Source organism: Callithrix jacchus, chromosome 1 (genome assembly GCF_049354715.1).
Source record: "Callithrix jacchus isolate 240 chromosome 1, calJac240_pri, whole genome shotgun sequence".
In the NCBI taxonomy this organism is placed as follows: domain Eukaryota; kingdom Metazoa; phylum Chordata; class Mammalia; order Primates; family Cebidae; genus Callithrix; species Callithrix jacchus.
The window spans coordinates 215,688,148-215,706,662 of NC_133502.1; the positions used below are offsets into that span (position 1 = coordinate 215,688,148).

Below are 18,515 nucleotides of genomic sequence, written 5' to 3' on the forward strand. Positions count from 1 at the left end.
GTGAAACCCCGTCTCTAATACTAAAAACACAAAAAATTAGCTGGGCGTCGTGGTGGAAGACTGTAATCCCAGCTCCTCGGGAGGCTGAGGCAGAGAATTGCCTGGACCTGAGAGGCAGAGGTTGCAGTGAGTGAGCTAAGATCGCACCACTGCACTCTAGCCTGGACAATAGAGTGAAACTCTATTTCCAAAAAAAAAAAAAAAAAAAAAAAGGAGAAGTATAGATGATTAGAATAGCATTATCAACCATTGGGATCTAATTGAGTTGTTACCACATCTAACCGATGATGCACATTCTTTTCAAGGACATATGGCACATTCACCAAGGAGACTCTGCTGGCCCCAGAAAGTCACTGTAAATGTGAAAGGGTTGAAATACCACCAAGCGCATCTGACCAATTGCTTTAAATTAAAAACCGGTAACAACGAGATACACAGAAAATCCTCAGATATTTGGAAATTTACCTACATACATCTAAACAGCCTATGGATCAAAGACATCACAAGGAATTCGGAACTGAATGATAATGACAACGCATGTCAAAATCTGTGTAATGCAGCTAAACCAGTGCTTGGAGGAAAAGTTGCGCTTTTAAATGCCTATATTAGAAAAGAATAAAGGTTTCCAGTCAATATTCAAAGCGTTCACTTTAAGAAACTAGAAAAAGAACAAAAACCAAGTAAAAGAAGAGACATAATCGAAATAAGGGTGAAAATCAACAAACTGGAAAATGGATAAACAAGAAAAGAATCACTAACATTGTTTTGAAGAGACCTCTGAAAAATCTCTAGTTAGATTAATGAACAGAAAAAAAGAGAAAAAACAAGTTATCAATGTCAGAAATGAAAGAGGGGACATCACAACAGATCCTACAGACATTAGAAAATAATAAGGGAATGTTATTTACAGTTTTATGCCAGTCAGCTCATGAAACGGACGCATTTCTTGAAAGACACAACTTAAACGAATGCAAGAAGAAACAGAAGGCTTTAATACACTTATAATGATTTAAAAAATTAAATTTGTTATACAAGAGCCTTCACCCAGGGAAAACCTCAGGACCAGATGGCTTTGCTAGTGAACTCAAACATTTAAAGAAGAAATGATACCAATCCTCTAGGAACTCTTTCAGAAAAGAGAGGAGGAGTAAATACTTCTCATTTTTAAGGTAACTTAATCCTGATTCCAAAATCTTACGAAAGCATTATAAGGAAAGGAAACCTGAGACCAATATCTGTGATGACTGTAGACAAAAAATTCTTTTAAAAGATATTAGCAAATTGACATTTGCCTTAACCTAGGAAGGAAGAACTGTGAAAGGAATTGCTTTCCTACTATAAACAGCTAGAAAACTGGACCATATATATGAAACAACTGTTCTCAGGAACCAGGCAACAGGCAATGCAGGGCTGTGACCCTGTGAGATGGGAGATAAGTAAGGTGAACTTTGTAATTACTCAGTTTGCAATTGAATGCAGTTGCTAAGCAACCCAATGGAAACACAGGGCTTTGCTGAGCTGAGGAATTAGGAGGGTTTTGAGGAGGCTGAAACAGAATAATAAATGGAGCAGAGTGTTGGAGAGGAGGGAACTGTACAGGGAGAGAACCCCAGATGTCTGCAAAGTCCCACCGAGTCCTTGGCTGAGTATTGTTCTGTTCAGGAGATTCGCGCTGCTCTGTGAACTGGGGAAAGTCACCAGAAAGCAGTGAGTCCAACAGTCCCAAGAGCTGTGGGAACCGAATGCTGGAGAGACAACACCTGCAGGAACCTGGCGAATGAGGCGTAGGAACCTGGAAGACACTATTCGGGTTCCTTCAGCCCTGTCTACCGAACAGGATGAGATCACGCCAGCTGACAAAGAGAAGTTTTCACAAGATCCAGTTCCAGTGTCACAGTGGCAACAGATTGATACCTGGGATATCTGGCTTTCGATAAAAAATAACTGTAACAGGAAAATATGACCCATAACCAGATGAAGAGTTAGTAATTAGAAAGAGACTCATGAATCAATAGTAAAATTAATAATAACCCAATAAAATATGGGCAAAGGATTTCAACATACACCTCACAGATACTATGGAGATGGCCAGTGCACACGTGAAAGTCTCTTCGGTGCAAAACATCATTAATCATCGTGGAATTGCTGTATGAAATCACAGTCAGATACCACTGAACACTTACTAAGTGGCTAAAAGAAAAATACAACACTAAATTTTTGCCAAGATATGGAACCATTCAAATTTTCATACATTGCTGGTGGCAACTGTAAAATGGTGCAGTCATTTTAAAGAACCTTATGGCAGAGTAATTTATTTATTTATAAGTTTAGGATTCAGGTGTAGGATGTATAGATTTGTTACAAATAGGCTGGGCGCGGTGGCTCCAGCCTGTAATCCCAGCACTTTGGGAGGCCAAGGCGGGTGGATCACGAGGTCAAGAGATCGAGACCATCCTGGTCAACATGGTGAAACTGTGTCTCTACTAAAAATACAAAAAATTAGCTGGGCACGGTGGCGTGTGCCTGTAATCCCAGCTACTTGGGAGGCTGAGGCAGGAGAATTGCCTGAACCCAGGAGGCGGAGGTTGCGGTGAGCCAAGATCGTGCCATTGCACTCCAGCCTGGGTAAAAGAGCGAAACTCCGTCTCATTAAAAAAAAAAAAAGATTTGTTACAAATGTAAATATGTGTCATGGGGGTTTGTTGTACAGATGTTTTCATCATCCCAGTATCAAGCCTAGTGTTCATCAGTTACTCTTTCTGGTCCTCTCCCTCCTCCCTCCTCTGCCCTCCAGCAGGCCCCAGCATGTTCCCTCTCTGCGTTTGTGCGTTCTCATCATTTAGCTCCCACATGTAAGTGAGAACGTGTTATTTGGTTTTCTGCTCCTGCGTTAGTTTGGTAAGGATAATGGCCTCCAGCTCCATCCATGTCCCTGCAAAGGACATGATCTTGTTCCTTTTTATGGCTGCATAGTGTTCCATGGTGTCTATGTGCCACATTCTCTTTATGCAGTCTGTGATTGATGGGTATTCAGGTTGATTCCATGTCTTTGCTACTGTGAATTGTGCTGCAGTGAACATAGGTGCACATGTGTCTTTGTAACAGAATATTTTATATTATTTTGGGTATATACCCAGTAATGAGATTACTGGGTCGAATGGTATTTCTGTCTTTAGGTCTTTGAGGAATCGCTACACTGTCTTCCACAATGGTTGACCTAATTCACCCTTCCAACAACAGTATAAAGGTGTTCCTTTTTTTCCATAACCTCACCAGCATGCATAATTACCATTCTGACTGATAGGAGATGGTATCTCGTTGTGGGTTTGATTTGCATTTCTCTAATGATCAGTGATGTTGAGCTTTTTTTCATATGTTTGGCTACAGGTATATCTTTTTTTTTTTCCTTTTTCTTTTTTGAGAAAGAGTCTTGCTCTGCACCCAGGCTGGAGTGCAGTGATGCAATCTCGGCTCGCTGTGACCTCCGCCTCCTGGGTTCAAGTGATTCTCCTGCCTCAGCCTCTCAAGTAGCTGGGATTACAGGCACCCGCCACCATGCCTGGCTAATTTTCCTATTTTTAGTAGAGACGGGGTTTCACCATGTTGGCCAGGGTGGTCTCAAACTCCTGACCTCAAGTGATCTGCCCTCCTTGGCCTCCCAACGTGTTGGGATTACAAGTCTGAGCCACCGCGCCTGGCCTTTTGAAAAGCATCTGTTCAAGTCCTTGGCCCACTTTTTAATGGGATTTTTGTTTTCTTGTAAATGTTTTTGAGTTGCTTATAAATGCTGGATATTAGACCTTTGTCAGATGCATAGATGGCAAAAAGGTAGTTTTTAAAGAAAGGGAAATGTAAATCTGCCCTATGACCCAGCAGTTCGACTCCTTCGTACCTGCCTAGGAGAAATGAAGACATATACCCACAAAACGTATGTCTACAAGAGTGTTCATCACAGCCTATTCATGGTGGAAATCGGTAACTGACCCAGAAGTCTGTGAATGGGTGAATGTGTAAACAAGTTAGGGTCTATTCTTAGAATAGAATATGTCTTCTGCTTGTGAAGAATGAACTGGTGTTGGCAACATGTGTGACTCTTACAGACACATTCTGAGCACAAGAAATACAATACTAGGGAGATATACTGTGTGTACTTTTTTTTTTTTTGAGACAGAGTTTCACTCTTGTTGCCCAGGCTGGACTGCAGTGGCGTGATCTCGGCTCACCGCAGCCTCCACTTCCTGTGTTCAAGTGGTTCTCCTGCCTCAGCCTCCCTAGTAGCTGGGATTATGGACATGTACCACCAGGCCTGGTTAATTTTGTATTTTTAGTAGAAACAGGGTTTCTCCATGTTTGTCAGTTTGGTCTTGAACTCTTGACCTCAGGTGATCCACCCGCCTTGGTCTCCCAAAGTGCTGGGATTACAAGCAGGAGCCATTGCACCCGGCCTGTTTGTACTGCTTACATGAATTGCAAGAGCAGACAAATCCATTCTTTGGTGATAGATATCAGAAGGCAGTTAACTTGGAGTGGGGGCTAAGAATGACTAGAAAAGGGCAATAGAAATGTTCTATGTCAGCAGTACTTGTTTTTTTTTTTGAGATGGAGTGTCACTCTGTCATTCAGACTGGAGTGCAGTGGTGCAATCTCGGCCCACTGTGACCTCCGCCTCCCAGGTTCAAATGATTCTCCTGTCACAGCCTCCCAAGTAGCTGGGACTACAGGCGCCAGTTATGGCGCCTGGCTAATTTTTGTATTTTTAGTAGAAATGGGGTTTCACCATGTTGGCCAGGCTGGTCCCGAACTCCTGACCTCAGGTGATCTGCTTCAGCCTCCCAAAGTGCTGGGATTACAGGCGTGAGCCACTGTGCCCAGCCTAGCAATATGTTTATTGTATATAAACTATCCTGTGATTTAAAAATATCACATCCCGCAACGAACAAACAAATCTCTAAAGGGGAGGAGGAAAGGATGGGGAATTCTCTCCAGCACTTAACTGGAGACAGGCAGTAGTGGAGCCTGACCTTCTGGAGCACATACATTACTTCTAGACGTCAAGACTGGCACTCCTGACACAGCCCTGTCATTGGAGCTCACAGAAGAGGTAAGTGAGTGAGGCCTGTAGTTGTCAGGACGGCATCTTAGATGTGGCAGGATTTGTGATGGGCCCAGAGAGCTGGATGGAATTTGACCAATCGGAGATTGAAGTGGCAGTGTCACGGAAACTTGGTAGTTTTGTAGAAATACCAACCTGGCCAACATGGCCAAATTCTCTCTACTATAAATGCAAAACTTAACAGGGCACAGTGGCACGCACCTGTAATCCCAGCTACTCGGGAGTCTGAGGTAGGAGAATCACCTGACCCCAGGAGGCAGAGGTTGCAGTGAGCTGAGATTGCGCCATTGCACTCCAACCTGAGGGACACAGCGAGACTCCATCTCAAAAAAAAGAATTGCTGCTCAAAGGTACTTATGTACTTTTGAAATTTGACCAACAAAAAAATCTATGCCAATATACACTTTTACCAAACTGTGAGAGAGTGGCTGCGTATCCAAATTCTTACCAATATTAGGTGTTGTCATTCATTAAAAGTTTTATCCAGCTAATTTGACAGATTTCTTGTTTTAACTTGTTGTTGATTAATCACTATTGAGGTTATGTGTCTTTTTTTTTTTAAAGACAGGGTTTGGCTTTGTTGCCCAGGCTAGAGTGCAGTGACATGATGATGGCTCATTACAGCCTTAGTCTCCCAGGCGCCATTGATTCTCCCACCTCAGCCCCCTGAGTAGCTGGGACTAGGGGCATGCACCATCATGCTTGGCCAATTTTTTTTTTTTTCTGTAGAGACTGGGTTTCGCCATGTTACCCAGGCTGGTCTCCAACTCCTGGGCTCAAGTGATAGGCCCGCCTCAGCCTCCCAGAGTGTTGGGATTGCAGACACGGGCCGCTGTGCCCAGCCTGAGGTTACGTGTCTTTTACAGAATATGTTTACTAGCCGTTTCCATGTCCTCTTCTGTGTATTTCCCAGGCTGTTGAAGCTGTACATCTCCTTCTGTTCTGTGTGCTCTTTGTGCATTAGTTGGTATATGTGGCGGGTAGTTTTCAGTCTGTCGTTCGTTGGTTACATATCGTATGTCCTTCACTGTACAGTCATTTCCAACCTGTTATGTAGCTAATTTGTTAATACTGTTACTTACAGATTTGCGTCTTGCTTAGGAAGGCCCTTTCCCAACCTGAATGGTTTCTTCCGGCGTTTTTACTCTTCCCTGGACACGCAGACACACACTCATCCACCCACTCGTTTAGCTCTGTAAGCGTCTGAAAGTTTGTGTGGTAAGATACACGGTCTAACTTCCTTTTACCTTATTGTGGGGCCATCATCGTTGACTGCCCCGATTTGAAATGCTGTTTTTTATCATAACGAAGTGCTCATAAGTGCATAGGCCTGGTTTTGAACCATTCATTGTGTTTAATTGATTTGTTTCTTTTTTTGAGACAGTATCACTCTTGTTACCCAGGCTGGAGTGCAATGGTGGGATCTCGGCTCACCACAGCCTCTGCCTCCTGGGTTCAGGCAATTCTCCTGCCTCAGCCTTCTGAGTAGCTGGGATTACAGGCACGTGCCACCATGCCCAGCAGATTTTTTTTTTTGTATTTTTAGTAGAGACGGGGTTTTACCTTGTTGACCAGGATGGTCTCGATCTCTTGACCTCGTGATCCACCTGCCTCGGCCTCCCAAGGTGCTGGGATTACAGGCGTGAGCCACTGCGCCCGGCCTTCATTGATTTCTTAGTCTCTGTCAGACCCCACTGTCTTAATTCCTGTAGTTCCATGATATGTCTTTCTTATCTGTTAATGCGAGTCTCTTCACATTATTCCTTTTGGGAATGTTACTGGCTCTTCGTATGCCAGTTCAAATTCCAGGTGAACGTAGGGTCAACTTACACAGAAGTATATCCCACTGGACTTTTGACTGGGTTTGCACTGAACTTGCAGGTTTTCAAAGTGACACTGGACAGCATTAGAATTTTCAGTCTTAGAGCCATGTATCTATCCAGTTTATTGTTCGATTCTTCTTGCGTTTAGCTCCCAAGTATCTCCTTGGTCATTGCCTTTCTTCCACTGCCATCATCACCCCTACGCTGGGCTTGCCGAGTAGTTCATTAGGTGGTCTCCTTGTGACCACTCTCGGCCCCTCCAGTCTCTTCTCCAGGCTGTGCATTAGCTGTTCTCTGGGCTTACACTGCCTTCCCCGCTGGCCTCCCTCTTCACCCGGTTAATTCCTGCTCATCCTTAGCTCTTACCTCCACGGTCATTTCCTCAGGGAAACCGCCCTGACCTTCCTAACAAGGTAAACTTCCCCATCAGCAGTTTCGGGGCATGCTTTGCCTGTTCATCTGAGCACTCGGGCGAGCTGTAAGTTTACTTTTGCTCTTCCTTGGAATGGGAGGTGAACTCTTCTAAGCACAAGTGAGTTCTCTAAGCACAGATGGGCCCTCTAAGCACGGAAGGCTCGTTAAGTGCAGGTGAGCCTTAACACACAGGAGGCCCTCTAAGCACAGGTGAGCCCTCCAAGCACGGAGCGGATCTGGAAGCACAGGGGACTCTAAGCCCAGACAAGCTGTCCAGCACGGGGGCTGTGTTTGGTGTTGCTCACGTTGGTAATTCCGCCACTCCTAGCCTAGAGCCTGGCCGAGAGGAAGAGCTTCTGAAATAGACGTTGGCGTCAGTGAGCGTGGTGTTTCCTCCTGTTTATGTGAGTCGTCAGGCGAAGACGTGCAGGTTTCTTCCTGTGGTGTTGCACTGTTCTCGTGAAGTTTACGCCCATGTTACTTTCTTTTTGCTGGGAGAGAAGTGCTATCGATTTTTGAATGTTCCCGTGGCTGTGATGTCGTGGAAAGACCTTGTCGTTGAAGGTTGCTTAGTTCCTGTGTGACCTTGGTTAGGTCATTTCACCTCTGTGAGCTGATTTCTTTCAAATACAATCGTTATCACAGCCCTAAGTAACACAGTGTTTTGAGGACCCAGTGAGATAATGCGTATGAAAGCTCTTTTAACACCAACGCGTAAGCGGGGTTAGAACCTTCTCTCATAGATAGTCAAGATTTTTGAATTTTTGTGAATTTCTCTCCAGTGAGGAGACAGGTTCAGAGAACATTAGCGCATGAGTTTCCTCTCAGCTTTTTCTCATAAAGCATAATCAGAAACCAGAGTTATGCCGAGGGAGAGGCACTGGGCACGTGGTTGGTAAACATTGCATTATTGGTGTTCAGATATGAGGCTCCTGCTTTTCATAATGTCCTTAGGGTGCTGGGGAAGATTGGATATTTTCTGAGATTGTGTAAAATGCAGGTTATTGCCGCGACAGTCGCGCAGTTATTCTGATAGTTATTTTACTTAGACTGCGGTAATTGGAAAAAGATGAGATGTCAGGGCTTTGTCTTTTGTTGATTATATTAGCAGAGTCTTCTCTTTAATCATTTTTTATTCCTGTTATTAATCATTAGCTCCAGGCTGTTAGGAGAGGACCGAATGGTACATTCCTAACTTAAAGGAAAGAAATAATTACTTGAGTTTCAGTGGGATTGGACAAGTGTTGATTTACCTACAAATTGAAATGGATTCTCTAGCCATCCAGGGCATGGGAATGAGACACTCAAGGAGACACGGAGGTCGATGGAATGCAGGCCCGCTCTCCTTACCCCGCTGCCCCGCGCTGCCCTGCCCTGCCCTGGGAGGTGCTGGGCCTTGCTCCCGGACCCCGCAGCCTCTGGCCAGCCCCACCCCTCTCGTGATTCTTTTCTACTTGTAGGTATTTATAAAGCCTCATTGACTTGTGTTAGATTACCTTGAAGACCTTGTTGTCCGGGTAGAATATGGTCATATCCTTAATTAATGCTATATAAAGACAAGCTTATCTCCATGAAACAGTTTCTTTCAAAACCAATAGTGAGAAAAACCGCGTCATATAGATACGCTTAAATAGCAAACGGAGAGTGAGATGGATGAAAGAAAGGAAAACCAATTCACATGGTCAGGTAGTGGGGAAAAGCCTCCTTTGGGAGAGAGAAGGGGGAAGGGAGGGAGGGAGGCCGGTGTCCTCTGGATTTCCCTGCTTGGAGGAGGAGGGGTCATGGGGCCTCACCTGTCCCAGGGTAGCTCCAGGGACACTGGGGATGCCTTTCCAAACACGTACCCCGCTGACCTGTAGCTTGTTTGAAAAGAATGGTAATTTACCTTCTCTTAGATATTGAAAACACTTGGTATCTGGAATGTTGGTATTTAGTTTAATTTGTCTGTGGGTCTCATTGCCTCCTAATGAACCAGGTGGAATGTGTGAAAGCACGGGGGAGGTTTGCGAACCTTCTCTAAATCTTCTTTTCCTTGTCCCTTCCTTTCATCAACAGAGGAATTACGGAGGTTGAGCTGGTCCGGAATCCCTAAGCCAGTGCGTCCGATGACGTGGAAGCTCCTCTCGGTAAGTGCCACCAAGCCGCCCATCAGGACGTCTCCCTGTGCGCAGGGACTGCAGGATCTGGCCTGAGTAGGGCCTGCCAGCCACCCCTGGGTTTGCCCTGGCTTTGTTGCACAGCAGTCAAGGTCTTTGCCGTGGCTAAGCTGACACTTTCCATTCTTGGCTTAATTTTAAGCTTGGTTTGACAGGCCTGGCAGAAGACAAGGACAAGTAAAAATGATGACAACTGTCGTTTTTCCTCAGGTTTTATTAGAAAGTCTTTATATGTTCCAGGCTGTGATATGGAAAGGTTTCAGCAGAGCAGAGATGGTTATTTCAACTTCAAGCAGTTCAAACAGGGAAATATGTTTTAAATTTGTTTCAAATATGTTGAAAACAAGGACATATGTTTGATCACTTTTTTTTTTTTTTTTTTGAGATAGAGTCTTGCTCTGTCACCAGGCTGCAGGGCAGTGGTGCAATCTCTGCTCACTGCAACCTCTGCCTCCCCTGTTCAAGTAATTCTCCTGCCTCAGCCTCCCGAGTAGCTGGGATAACAGGCATGTGCCACCACGCCCAGCTAATTTTTGTATTTTTAGTAGACATAGGGTTTCAGCATGTTGACCAGGATGGTCTCGCTCTCTTGACCTCATGATCCACCCACCTTGGCCTCCCAAAGCGCTGGGAGGACAGGTGTGAGCCACCGCACCCGGTCTTTTCTTTCTTTTTTAAAGTATTAGTAGTGCTGTTAGGAAAAGACGAAAGTGGATGAGAGAAGTCCGTGTTTCTGTGGTGGAGGGTGGCGTTGTGGCCGCCTCAGCCCTGGCACTGAGTTGCCTGTTTGGGTGCCCTCTGGGAAAGGTCCGGGCAGGCAGGGGTGCCCTGCCGACCATTTCAGAATGCTTTACAGGCAGTTTTCTTCTCTTTTCCTTGTTCGTTATTTTCGGAGCTAAGTCAATAGGGAGCTCTGAGTGTTGACTCTAAATTGGGTTTGACTTTTAGTATTTAAAAGACTCTTTCTGGCTAATGAGTCTTCATAAAGACTCATTTGCAGCTTAGCACCTCGTAATCCTAAATGCAGATGCAGTTCTGAACAGTGAATATTTATTGATTAAATATTCTCTGGCAATTAAAATTAGGCTTGCTGCGATTGCTTATATTTTTGTTTTGTGCTTTTTTATTTTAACCTAGTTTTCTAGTTTATACCCAGTTTTCTAAACATCCCTGAAGATAGGTTGCAAACTTTTCAGGTTGATTTGTAGGAAGTTTTGATGAGAATCCTAATTTCAGTTTTATGTTTATTAAGGATGTGCTGTGTCTAGGTGGAAAGTCTCGTGAGTTACTTTATGCTGGTCTTTCTCTCTAGTTCTGTCTCTGCAGGTCATGGTTCTGCTTCGCCGATGTGTATAGCACAGGGGTTGATGTGGAAATGGACACTCTGGTTTCAGTGGACAGAGGGGCAGAAGGGGAGGTGACAGATAGCCCCCCTCTGCTGGTTGTGGACAGGAGGGCAGGTTGGTGTAGGTGGAGTCTGAGCCAGGAATCCTGGCGATGCAAGTGACAGTGTGAACCCAGGAAACCTGAGATAGGTCCCAGGTGATTTAGAAAGCTTATTTTGCCAAGGTCAAGGACGCACTGGTGACATGTGCCCAAGGTGGTCAGGGCACAGCTGGGTTTTATCCATTTAGGGAGACAAGAGACATCTACCCATGTATGTCAGAAGCGGGGAGGGGGCTTCCTGGTCATGTAGGTGATACACAAAGGTTCCATTCTTTTGAGTTTCTGATTAGCCCTTCCAAGGGAGGCACGTCAGATGTGCATCTGTCTCTAGTGAGCAGGGGACTGATTTGAATAGAATAGGAGGAGTGCTTGCTCTAAGCACTTTCCAGCTTGAGTTGTTTTTCGTGATCTTGGGAACCAAGATATTTTCCTTTCACAAGAGAAAGCCCGGGCATTCTCAGGGCTTTCTCTCATGAAGGGAAAAACACATGTAGTCCTTTAACCGTCGTTGCCTGCAGCTGCAGGGGCCTCTGCTTGGGAGACAGATGAACTAGACACTAGCCTGCCATGACGAGGAGGTCGGGGCACTGCAGACTTGCGGTGGGACGGCACTGGTGGAGGCCGGCACTGCATACTGTAGCAGGGACAGGATGCACGTGTGAAGCGAGGGGTGGAGGAGTCCCACAGTGTCTGGAGCAATTCAGTGCTGAGGGGCAGCTTCTGCCGAGAGCAGACTTCACACCAGGATATGCAAGGCCATGGCAGGTGGGGAAGGACGGGAGGGAGTGGAGACCTGCAGTCACGAGGGACAGAGTTGAACGCGGCGGTTCTTGGCCCCCTCTGGGCTTGGATTGACAGATGAGTAGAAAATAAATGTTAGGGAGCAAAGCTTTGTCCTTCCAAATGTGGGGTGCTTAGAAGGGGTTCATGAGGATGCCAGGTAAGGCCTTCTTGGGGAAGGTGGCATCTTATGTGTTGTTTCAAAAGGGATGTTAGTGTTTTCTCTGGTAGTGGGAAGTGGGGAGGCCATAAGAGCTGGGGCACGCAGTAGTGGTGGGACGAGCAGGAGCAAAGGCTGGGGTGGAGGGGCCCAAGCGGAGGCCGGGTGACAGCTGCCCTGCTGCCCGCCTTACCCGCCCTGTTGCTTGGGTTTTATCCTGAAGGATTTAAGTGGGGAGTGATGAGCCTGTGTTTCTGGAAGAGTAAAGCCTTAAAGGAGCCCTTGGTTGGTTCACTCATTCATGTGAACGTGTCACTGTGTTGGGTGCAGGGAAGAAGACCAAGTCATCCCCTGGGGCCCGCAGAACAGACAGTAGAGGGCCTGCCTTTTTCTGTCCCAAGAGGAGCCTGTTCTCTTGGGATCTTACTTCTGTGCCCCCAATGCACTGCTGCCCTGTGTCTGTCCCTCACTGTATGCTTGCCCTGTGTCAGACCATGCACTCAGAGATTCTCATGGACAGGCTTGTGGCAGGTAACTCGGGACCAGGCAGTTCCTGCCCAGTGTCTGGCTCAGAGGAGCAGTAATGGTTGAAGGGAGGCTGCTCCCAGCTGGCTCTTGGGAGGGGACTAGGGCTGGGACAGGAAGAACTGGGGAGGGACAGGGAAGGGAGTTGAGGGGCCAAAGGCTACAGGGCTGGAGTGAGAGGACCCTGGCAGCTAGAGTCGGGAGCAAGCGTTGGTTCTTTTTCTGGAACAAGTGCTCACTGTGCCTTTGCCACGCTCCATGCCCTGTGCTGGTGAGTGTTGATGCCATCCAGCTCCCCAGGCACAGTCCTGCTGCACCGTGGCTCTGGGCCTTCTGTAAGAGTAGAGATTTGGGGAGCACAGCACACGATGCCAGTCTCCCGTCCCTGAGCATGTGTTGCCCACACATCTGCCCTCAGCCAGGCCCTCTGCAGGTACTGGGGTTATGCTGGAAATGGGTTTATAACATCGGGAAGAACCCACACGGAGACAGTGCATCACTCAGCAAGGCCAGTTTACTTCCTGCAGGAAGGGTGCAACTCGCCGGCAGCCTTGCCACGAGAGCACAGCTACTCACGGGAGACAGGGACATTTAGAACTTTCATAACCTGACGCAGTCATCCTTCTGCTGTGTCTGCTTTCCATTGGCTAGAACGGGACCTCACATTCTGTGCTTGACCTGATTAGTTAAAAACCTGGAAATTTCCTGAATAGATGGGGAAAGAAGATGAGGGAGAAGAGGAGGCTAGTCAGGAGGTCAGGAGGGTTTCCAAATTAGGAATGGCAGGCGCCAGGGTTTGGAGCTCGCCCAGTCCCGTTCAGACATGCTGGAGCGAGTCAGGGTAGCTGATTTAGAGAATATATATACATGGCTATATGTTTATGTTAATAGCGGATAATGGCCATAGAGCAAGAGATCGTACCTCCTTATAATGTAGTCTAAGATACAAACCAAGAAGAACTTTCCCATCTCTCACAGGTTACAAGAACATTTGGGAGAATGGTTGGGGGGTGGGAACTCAGCAGGGAAGGGGTCTCTCCAATTAAGGGTGCCTCTTTGTCATTCCCTGAATCCCAGGGCGCTCCTGGGGAGCTTTTCCAGATCCTTGTATCTGGGCCCGTGAAGCAGATTGGAATCTCTAGGGTGGACTCAGGCATAAGGGTGTTGACTGGCTCCAGAAAGCTGTGAACCACAGAGTGCCTACGCTGTGGTTAGGTGGGGGATGGGGGCAAGGGTGTGGCAGGTTCAGGCCTGCCCTCTTCACCTGGGGGTTTCCATTCTGGTTGCATGTTAGTATCACCTGGGGAGCTCAGGAAATACTGTTACTTGGGTTCTTGGGGGTTCTCACGTGTGCCCAGGGTTGGAGACGGCTGCTCTAGGACACCCAGGCTCCAGTGGGACAAGGTGGGGCATACCTGAGCTACTTGGGAAGCAGGTCATTGAAAGTCGTGCACTATGCTTGTGCAGGCAGTGAGGCCCCACTGTAGGCAGCATACACCTGGGCTGAGGTACCTGGGCAGGAGAGACGGCCAAGGGTGTTGGAGGGGCGGCATTGCAGGGGTGAGAGGCTCAGTGAGACTCGCTGAGAGCCAGGAGCATCTTGTCTGGGAGGGCTCAGGTGTGTAGGGTAAGACCGAATGGGTTTATCCCAGTCCATGAGTCCTTCCGAGACCCAGAGGTTAACAGTTACGCCCAGCACTGAGAATTCATCATTTGTCCGGCTTCAGAAGGCAGATGACCAAAGCTGTACTTCAATGGGAATCTGTTTCAGGGTCTGGCAAACTGATGACTCTTTTTCATTATGTTTATGATCCGAGCAGCATTATTTTTAATTGATGAGTAGGCAGTGCCACTTCAATGAAGAAAGATGAGAAACACGACTTGGCAGTTATGAAAAGCTGATATCCAGTTAGAACGTGTCATTAAGCTGCAAGTAGTACTACTCAATATTTACATTTTATGCAAGCAGGGCAGTAACTTTTTAAAAATTAGTGCTATAGAGAATCATATTTTTGGCTCTTTTTAAAATAAGTATTTCAGAAACATGGAACAAAAACTAATTAAACATTTAACATTTGCATTAGTGAGTATAATGGTTAAAAATGAGAACTGAGACCCCAGCATTAGCTTTTTTTCCTGTATATTGAGGTAGGTTTGCATATGAACACAGTGGGAGGTACCAATCGATTTTTGTGTCACCAGGACAATTCAGATCTAAGTGTATGCATGCATTGCTTTACATTTATGATTAGTGTTTTTATGGCATGCTAATACAGCAATTAAGTTTTCTGTCATTTAAAATTCATTGCATACTTGCATCGATTTCATTTGCATAATTTCTAGTCTTGCTTAATTATTGGAAGGCCTCCACTTGCATGTGTGTATTTTCCTCTAGGGACGGGAGTGCCAGGAGCACGTGTGAGGCTTTTATTGCGTGTGTTCCAATGACGACGTGCTTGCCTTCTAGAATTTGTGTTTCAAGTTAAGTTTAAAATTTCGGGAATGGGAAATATTTCTGAAAGGCCTCTTTCAAGTTCACTGTGCAGTTTCTGTTGTCGCTGAATGCAGTCGATGTCAGGCTGTCTACACCACGCCCTAGCCGATGACCCTGGGTGGCCCATGCTGCCCTGTGTTGAAGGCCAGGCCCCTTCCCTGGCACACGGGCCTCTGTCCTGGGTGCTGCTCACAGTTTCACACCCATCAGTGGCCAGGCTGTGTTTCAGACCTTGTCCTGGGTGGACCTGGACACGTTTCCCTGTGTCTTCCATGCTCTGTCTCTTTCTCTCCACCCCGTCTTCTCCACTGTCAAAGCCAAACCCCAGAAGGGTATGCTCATTCTGATTTTGTCCCAAGTTAGCACAGGTATCTTTCTGCCTGAGTCTCAGGGCTGTGGCCACCTTTGGGTCTGATGGTATTGCTGCACATCATGATCGCTCATGCACTTAGCAAGGAAAGACTGAGTATCCGTTATGTGTAAATTTCCGGTGCTGCAAAAGAAGTAGCACTCAAATATACATTTTCTTAGCAAGGCAATTTACTTCTATAGAAGGGTGTGTCTCACAGATGGAGCAATGGCGAGCACACACCCGAATAAGAGAGGGGAAGGGGTTCTTATCCCTGACACAGGTATCCCCTGCTGCTGTGTCATTCCCCTATTGGCTAGGGTTGGACTGCACAGTCTAAGCTAATTCTGATTGACTATTTTAAAGGGAGCAGGAGTATGAGCCAGAGTGGCGGGGTGGGTAGTTTGGTGGGAAGGACAGTTACAGAACAGGTCAAAGCAGGTGACCAGGGGAACAGATGTGAAGTACTGATTAGAACTGGCAGGAAACTTGTTTACCAAAACTAGAGGCAAGGGGGCACAGAGAACCAGGAAGTTAAACTTTAAAGTGGAGAATTAAAGACTAAGAGAGCTGAACATACTGATGTGCCGATTCTCTGGAGAGAAGCTTGGCGTTCACTACGTCTCATGTGGGGCAAACGGTGTCCAAGCCCTCAGACGAACATCCCGCCCTTGCGGGGCTCCCATTTGGTGGGGGAAGACAGTCCACTGAGAAGGGAATTTGATGGACCGTGGAAGGCGATGAGTGTTCTAGGAAGAGGCCTGGGATCAGCTTGGTGGGATTGGGGGGGCCGAGGAGGGCAAGGTGCTGTTTAAGTAGGTGGGTGGCAAGTCAGGGTGGGCTGCATTGAGGAGGTGACTCTGAGCGAGGAGTTAGAGGAGCGAGGGAGGTCGCTGTGCGGGTGCTGGGGGTGCGTTCCTGTCTGGCTGATTCTTTGAAGAGGGCTCATCTGTTCCCTCGCCGTGTTTCCCATTGGGGAGTAGCGCCCACCAGACACAGGGGATGAGGAGGTAGCATAGTAAGTAACAGGAAGCGGTGTCATGGGCTCCTCCCGCAGCCGGGGAGGTGGACACCGAGAGAGGGTGCTCTTGTTTGTGGAAGCAGCTGCTGACCCGGCACAGACCGAGAGCAGTGGACGGCGGCTGTCCCCAAAAGGGCAGGCGGTCAACACCCTGGGCTTGGTGGCCCCTGTGGTCTGTTGCAGCTCAGCTCTGCCACTGTGGCCCAATGTAGCCACAGGGAATCTGTGTAAATGAAGGCACACAGCTGTGTTCCCACGACACTTTATTTACAAATATGGGTGGGCAGGACTGGCTGGTGGTCAGTTCGCTGACCTGATCTAGATGAAATGGGTCACAGCAGACGAACAGTAACTTCAGAGAGAGGCACGGAGGCAGGAGGGGGCATGACATTTAAGGAACATTTAAGCAGCGTAGGAAAAGTGGGAGGAGCCATGGTGGGTGATGAGTGTCGGCCTCTTGGTCAGAGAGACAGGAAGGGCCAGGCTGCCAGGAGCTGTCGGCCTGGGCAGGGCCTGGGCTTTTATGCTGAGCACGATTAGAAGCAATTGGAAGTTTTTTCGGGGTAGTGTTATTAAAATGATGTGATTTTCACAGGGTCTCTCACCAGAGTGTGGAGAAAGGACTGTGGGGTCTGTGTCTGCCCTCTGATGGACAGTCCCCTGCGAGCCTGGACGGTCTTCAGCGTCTCTATATGGCTGGCGCTGGGTGAATCACTGTTGTTGTGTGTGTATATGTGGGTGGCTCTCAGCATGCAGATTTGTCCCCAGGTCTTCGGTGACTTGGGATCAGATGACTCCTGAGTGGTGTGGGACCTCATGTCAGGAGCTGGGGGTTGGCTTTAGTTTGGCATCGTGTCCGTGTGACTCTGGGCATGTTAACCACATTTCCCGAGCCTGTCTCCTTGTCTGTAGATAGGGACAATGACGGCTTTCTGTGATTAGTGGAGTTACAGCAGCTCTGTGTGTAGCGCAAACCCTTCTGGGGAGCCAGCCCTTCCTTAGTTAGCCTACGGGGATGGCCATTTGGGGTCAAAAAACAGAAGTAATCTTATGTAATTGTTATTGACAAGAGACAATACAGGCTTGAAATCACAATCAGGTGAACACGGGTCTGGATGAAGTAGGCAGTTCTGAGATGACTTCTCTGTGAAGCTGGCTTTCACTTGGAGAAGCCTGTTTCACTCAGGTCTGGCCACCACCCCATAACTGGGGGCAGGGCTGAGTACCCAAGAGAAGGAGTTCTGCCTCTTGTAATCCACCAGCACATCCCAGCGAAAGAGGCCTGAGCATGGAGGTGCTCAGGTGGGTGGGCCGTGAAATAGCTGCGCAGAAGACACGCAGAACCATGCTTGGCACTGCTGTGCACACTCGGGCACGCAGAACCATGCCTGGCACTGCTGTGCACACTCGGGGCTGGTGATTCTTTTTGTTACTGTTAGAATGATGCGAAGCACTATGCTCTTTGGAATACTACTATTTTCTCATTTTATAGGGAAATAGAGGCCAGGTGGGAATGATGGCCACACCTTTCCTCCATCACGAGGACTCCCAGTGTCTCACTGCCGAGTGCATCCTGTCCGTGAGACAGCTCTGTACGCCTCTCCAGAATACTGTAATTGACTGAGTGATTGTTTTCTGCTGAGAGTGCTCTCCCGAGACACCTTCTCCTGTTGGGTTGGGGAGGCGTCTGACACGTGTAACCAGGCGGTTGAGTTGTGACCTGCTGCCCTTTCTGCCAGGGCTACTTGGAAATCACACGTCATAAACCTCGAAGGTATCCAGTACTCCTTTGAGCTAAAAGTTCACTGTAGGAATTTTACCTTAGGAAATAATTGGCGTTGTTAGCTGGTGTGTATTTTAGAATACCGGACAATTAGAAATAATTAAAATACTTACAGACTGGGGAAAGGTGACAGAAATAGGTCTGACGGAATCCCTGTCACCTTCAAGATTGATGTTTTAGAGCAGGGAAAGTTTTCTGCAAAGGACTGGATGGTGAGTATTTGAGCCTGTGGGCCACGTGGCCTCTCGTAGCCACCCCACTCTGCTGCTGCAGGGCTGAAGCAGCCGTGTGCACAGTACATAAGCAGATGGGCTGTGCCGGGTCCAGCAAAAGTTTCTGTACGCATATAGATGGTGAGCTGTGGTTTGCTGATTCCTATTGTAGAACGGTACTTGATGATGTGGGAACATGGGCAGGATTTTAACGGGGAAGGACTAATCATAAAAGATTC

General features: G+C 47.3%; 1 protein-coding gene across 19 annotated transcripts in view; it reads left to right on the plus strand.

The window, feature by feature from the left end:
• Positions 1-18,515, plus strand: part of TBC1D22A (TBC1 domain family member 22A) — a 508,739-nt gene that overhangs the window by 105,199 nt on the left and 385,025 nt on the right. For all 19 annotated transcript variants that reach the window (XR_013524311.1, XM_078343890.1, XM_078343911.1 and 16 more), the window contains exon 5: positions 9,406-9,476. Coding sequence is in view for 18 of the 19 variants with exons in the window: in XM_078343890.1 (XP_078200016.1) it covers positions 9,406-9,476 (71 nt within the window). In the remaining variant the exon portion in view is untranslated. The remainder of the gene's footprint in view (positions 1-9,405; positions 9,477-18,515) is intronic.